The 6000-nt window shown below is 42.3% G+C and overlaps 1 protein-coding gene across 1 annotated transcript in view; it reads left to right on the top strand.

Annotated features, from left to right (window-relative positions):
- The first annotated feature begins 682 nt into the window (after positions 1 to 682).
- Positions 683 to 6000, top strand: part of POM121 (POM121 transmembrane nucleoporin) — a 20713-nt gene continuing 15395 nt past the window's right edge. Inside the window, exons 1-4 of the mRNA XM_008593694.1 lie at positions 683 to 1242; positions 2171 to 2386; positions 2706 to 2864; positions 4869 to 4949. Of these exons, the coding sequence (XP_008591916.1) occupies positions 683 to 1242; positions 2171 to 2386; positions 2706 to 2864; positions 4869 to 4949 (1016 nt within the window). The remainder of the gene's footprint in view (positions 1243 to 2170; positions 2387 to 2705; positions 2865 to 4868; positions 4950 to 6000) is intronic.

Raw genomic sequence — 6000 nt, 5'->3', positions numbered from 1 at the left:
GACCGGCAACGGGATCGCAACCCTCGGTGTTGCGCCCGCACCTCGCTCAGCCAGTGAGCGAACCGGTCTGTATGTAGGATCCGAACCCTCGGCAGGAGCGCCGCCGCGCTCCGAAGCGGCGCACTGTAGCAATGCGCCACCCGGCCGGCCCCGCAGCTTCAGTTTTGATCGGCAATTTATTATATCTAGATTCACATTTAACAAGGGCGATTGGTTTGGTCTTGCTTTTCACTATTGTTGAAATTAACCCCCCTTGAGCTGTTTATACTTTGGCAGAAAATGGGTTAAAAAAAAACAAAGAACTCAACCGTTGGTAGCAGTTGTGGAAAGGGCCTGATAACATCCTTTGCTAGAGGGGAGTTTAGCCCCTAGAAAACATGGATTAAGAATTACATGAGTGGTAGCTCTGCGGTGCTTCTATTTTTAACGCGGTTCTTCTACAGGATCGCCTCGACATGGGGCCGCGCGGGTGGCGCGCAGGAAACCTCAGGAGACAGAACTGGCTGTCTGCGGTCAGCGGCATTTTCCGAAAGAGGCCGGTCTCGAGCGTTGCCAGGTAGTAGCGTTTCCCCTCCCGGCCGCGTCTGAGTCGCGCGCGCAGTGACGCACCCGGCGCGCGTGACGCCCCCGGCGCGCGGTGCACGCTGGGATATTTAAGTCTTCTCCGCGGCGCGGAGCCGCGATGTCTCCGGCGGCTGAGGCGGCTGGAAACGTCGAGCGGCGACGGCCCATAGCGAGCGTCAGGGACGGCCGGGGCTGGGGCAGCGGCGGGCCGGCCGGGGCGGCGCTCCTCGGCCTGTTGCTGCTTGGCCTCGTGCTGTACCTGGTACCCGCGGTGGCAGCGCTGGCCTGGCTGGCCGTGGGGGCTACCGCGGCCTGGTGGGGGCTGAGCCGCGAGCCCCGAGGTTCGCGCGCCTTGTCCCCGCTGGTTCGGAACGCTCGGCGTCGGCGAACACTGCTCGTCTCGCCTCCGACCAAGTCGGCAGTAAACGGAAATCTCCTAGAGCCGCGGACTCTAATGGAGGGACCCGATCCCGCAGAACTGCTCCTTATGGGCAGTTACTTGGGCAAGCCTGGCCCACCGCAGCCTGCCCCCGCTCCGGAGGGCAGGGACCTGCGGGAAAGAGGTCGCCGCCCACCCGCCCGCTCCCCGCTGCCCTCTTCTCTGGCTCATCGCGTTCACCACGATTACCCCTCTCTCCCCACTCCCGTCCTCCGACCCTCTAGGAGGCCTTCCCACCGGTAAGATACACTGATCTTCCCAGATCCTCCTCTGGGTAGACTGGCTTTAGATTGAGGATTTGACTTTCAAATCCGATTTTCTTTTCCAAGTCCAAAGTGAATTCCGTGTGGTTTTGCCCTCTAACAATGCATTGGTGTGTGTCAGCCGTCTCCTGCCCTCCTCTCACTTTTGGAATGAGATGTTATGTTGCCAAAATTCTTCACCTCCTTTCAGTTCTTAAAACTGCCTGAATTTTAGTGCAGTTACGTTTAGCAGAATATTTAATAAGTCACTGAAATATCTCTACAAAGGGTGAAAGTGTCTTTATCTTCGAGTTTAGTCATATAGTTTGGTTATATTTTTGTCTTCGGACCAGTAGGATAAATTACATCAGTTAGCAGTTTCCAGGGAACACCTCTTTGATCTAAAAACTTGAATGATAAAGCTGATCAAAAGAGACATTTTCATTTTGTCCCAATAGCTGGATGATACAAGAGAATAAAAAAAAATTGGTGAGAATGTTAGATTCTTGTTTAACACATTTAGTTGAGAAGATGAACTAGGTGTTAAAAATGTTTCACTTTCGATGCTTTAATTTATTACTGATGATTTAATATAGAAGACTGATGGATTCTTGAAAAGTTTCTCTCTGTACACCCCAACAACACATTTTTCTTCCATTGTAGTTTTACTTGTGTGGGCAGGGCTTTCAGTTTCCCTCTCAAATTGTTGAAGTCCATTGTAGAGACAGCTGTTAAGCAGCTGCCACTTTCTGCCTTTAGATGGAATAGGGGAGAGTTGCCATAAAAATACTGTGTTCTTTGTTGCTTAGAAAGAGATTTAAGCTCTCTGGGAAATTGCTGAACTCAAGTGATTCCTTAGCCGTTTAAATTTTCTGACATTCTTTAAGCTTCTTTGGTTCAATGATGTGTTTCCCATTCTTTGCAGGGATTGTGGGACTTTATCAAATCGGTTTGTAATAACACCTCGAAGAAACTATCCGATCCAGCAGGCCCAATATTCCTTTTTGGGGGTACTTCCCACAGTGTGCTGGAATGGTTATCACAAGAAGACTGTACTATCTGTTCGTAATTCCAAGATGGTGTGTAGCCCAGTGACTGTGAAGATTGCCCCTCCTGACAGCAAATTCACTCGTTCTCCATTGTGAGTACTGTTGGAAGAATACTCTTCCTTTTGTGTCTGCTTTATTCAACAGTCATTCCTCTGACATAACTATAAAGCAGAAAAAAAAAAAAAAAAAGATGTAGTACTTATTTGAATGAGAAATCCCAAATTTTAGTAATTTCTCTTATTTTTTATTTTTTGCCCTTGATAGTAGCTTTAATTGCTAAGAGAAATTTCTTTAAGTGTATAGATTATACTTTTGCTTGTTAACTTCTCATTTCCAGGGACTACTTAAGTCTGTGCTGTGTGGCATGGTAATTAAAATATCTTACTGCTAGAATCTTGTCTTTTGTTACAGATCAGAGCAGGTAATGAACTCAACACTGTCCTCACCATCAAGTAATGCCCCAGACCCATGTGCAAAGGAGACTGTCCTGAATGCCCTCAAAGAGAGGAAGAAAAGGACAGTGGAGGAAGAAGACCAAATAGTCGATGATGGCCAGGAAAATAAAAGAAGGTAACAGACACACTAGAATATTAAACATGCCTCCCATGTGGACTTCTCAGAATTTATTGAAATACAGATCATTACCATAAAGATACAGAGACCAACTTCAGTTTGTGAGCTCTAATAGGTCCCCTTCTTTGGTATTCTTGGAAGAGCCTGGTAATAAGAGCTATTCATTTCCTAAAACATGGATAAGATGAATTTTATAATTTATCTTTTCTGTAAGTACTGGAGATAAGCTGACAACTCTTGGCCTCATATTTTTGACACAAATGTATTAAATTTTATTTTCAAGAGAAAATTCTCAGAGTATTCCCATCATAATTTTGTGTTGTCCAATTATTTGGGTAACCACCAGGTTAAATGTCATAATTGTGCTGAAAGAAAATGCTTGTCAAGGAAAAGTGAAAAATTAGAGTATGGTAGATTTATCAGTAATGAGAGAAAAACAAGTTTATTTGGCTTTTATGATAACTTAATGAAAATGGAGTAGGCAATCCGTTTTCTAAGTATGGAAAGAGAGGAAGTTGAAGTGGCTAGTGAGGATACAGAACTATTTGTAGCTTTTCAAGGAGTCAGTTAAGGATTTCACTCATTTTTTATTTCAACAAATATTTATTGAGCACCCACTGTGTGCCAGACCCTGTTCCAAGTTCTGGGGATGGAATAGTGAACAAGACAGTGTCCTTGCTCTCATGGAACTCTTGAGGGAGACAGATAATTTTTTTAAATGATAATAAAATATTCCCACAGAAAAAAGGGTAATTGTAAATTGTAAGTTTATTAGGGATAAAAAACAAGGCGATAGAGGGTAATGAGAAGGGGGCTTCTTCATATGAAGCTATTAAAGAAGAGCTCTCTGAAGGACAGTGGACCCCACACCTAAAAAATATAACCATTGTCCCCATTTCCTAGACTAGATTGTTCATATCTAATAGTTTCAGAGTTGGCCATCTGTGATAATATAGATGACAAAATTAAGTGAGGGAAATCTTGCAAGTGTTTTTATGTAATATAAGAAGATCAGATAATGATGACTAGAGTCAGAAATTATATTTGTGGCAAGTAAGCAATTTGCGCTAATATCTAAGCAGGAGTGGCAAGGGATGGGGAGGAAATAACTATTCTAATGGTCCAAGTAAGTTTCCCATGTTCTCCACAGTGGTAATTTTTCTCGACCCTGGTGAGCTTATAGCTGAGGATTCTGTATCATCTTTCCAGTAATTAGAATAACCAGTGACCATGTACACCATGTGTAGGCACTTCTTACATGTGATATGTAGAGCTTTGCCCTAACAGACTTGGCATATTAGCCTCTGCAGCACTGTGGGATGTATAGGTTGGTCCCTAAGCTTTTTTTTTTTTCATTTGTGGATAGTGGGGTGTTAAATTTATGATTGTAATAAGTTAGGTGCTGCATAGCGATACTTTGGTGAATGATGGACTTCATATAAAATGGTGGTCTCATGGATTATAATACCACATTTTTACTGTACTTTTTCTATGTTTACATGTGTTTAGATACACAAGTACTTAACAATTGTGTTACAGTTGCTTACAGTATTCAGTGTAGTAACATGTCCGACAAGTTTGTAGCCTAGGAGCCATAGGCTATTCCATATAACCTAGGTGTATAGTAAACTATACCATCTAGGTTTGTGTTAGTGCACTCAGTGATATTCACACATGACGAAATTGCTTAATGATGTGTTTCTCAGAATGTATTTCCATCATTAATCGACGCATGACTATAATGTGAAGTTAGCAAATAAAGAATTGATACAACTGAATAGTTCACAAGGTCTTGAAGTATTTTCATACTGTCCTTATTACCAGGCTACTCTTAGATTAAGTTTACCTTTCAGAAGCTGAGGGATTTGAAACAATCTTTTTCTTGTCTAGCATGGAACCTGTGCTCCATAGAGATAGTATAAGATCCCAGGAATATGAGACTATGCTTTAAAGGGGGTAAAAAGTCATGTCATTTCATTAAATATTTTTGATTTGTCATAGGCGTCACGATAGCAGTGGGAGTGGACATTCAGCATTTGAGCCCCTGGTGGCCAATGGAGTCCCCACTTCTTTTGTGCCTAAGTAAGTGAGTGTCCCTCTGGATGAAATATGAACTATTTGGAAAAGGGGCCTTTTTTCTGTAGATTTTCTTCTTTGCTTTTTGCATCACTTAATTATTTCAGGTTCACATCTTTGAAATTAGGGAGGAACATTTTGAGTAGCTTGCCACAATTAACTATCCTCTGTCCAATTCTTTATGCATTAATATGGATGAAATATGCTAAGGCTAAGAAGGGTTGTAAATATATTTGATGACAAAGTATATAAACAGAAGGATTGCAAGGTTTGTGCAATGGATAAAATGCAACAATATGAAATTTGAGACAAATGTTGTTTCTACATTTGAGTTTATTTTTGTGGCTAGTTGGTATAGGGATCAAATTCTGGACCTTGGTGTTATCAGCACCTTGCTCTAACCAACTGAGCTAACCAGCTAGCCCCTGCATTTGAATTTAAAAATACATTGGAGGAAAAATTGGATGGAAGGGCAAGTGGCTCAGAAATATGTATGAAAAGGCAGGGTAAGTAACTTAATTTGAGTCAGCAATATGATATGGCTGCCAAAGAAGCTAAAGTGCTCTTAGTCTGTGTTGTTAGAAGAGAGACTAGAATGAGGCGGGTAAGTGCTCCATGGAGCATTGTGTTTAGTTCACAAGAGAGGGTGACACAAATTGAAATTTATTCCCAGTGAAGCAACTGAGATGTTAGGGGGATTTGAAACAACCAAAAGGGGTGGTGGTATGAGAGAGTTTTGAAGGTGCAGAAGTACTAGCCCAGAGGAAGAAAATTGCAGGGGGAATAAGGGAGGGAAGGAAAATGGTCCTCTCATGGAAGAGGCAAGATAACTTGCTTGGTTTGGCTTCAGATAGGATCCATGGGTAAAAGTAAGAGGAAATACATTTTGATCAAGTATAGGAATAAACTGGTTCATGGTTGACATGAATAACTCTAGGAGACAGTAAGTTGTCTACATTGTATACAAGAAAAAAGGATAGGAAATTTGTTTCCTATCGTTGGAAGCTTAGAAAAAATGTTTGGTTTCTCTTAACTCTCATTCTTTTTAACAGCTTTA

The sequence above is a fragment of the Galeopterus variegatus genome, unplaced genomic scaffold (assembly GCF_000696425.1).
Source record: "Galeopterus variegatus unplaced genomic scaffold, G_variegatus-3.0.2 Scaffold9530, whole genome shotgun sequence".
In the NCBI taxonomy this organism is placed as follows: Eukaryota; Metazoa; Chordata; class Mammalia; order Dermoptera; family Cynocephalidae; genus Galeopterus; species Galeopterus variegatus.
The sequence above is the reverse complement of the archived record's forward strand: the minus strand, read 5'-3'. Positions and strand labels throughout refer to the sequence as shown.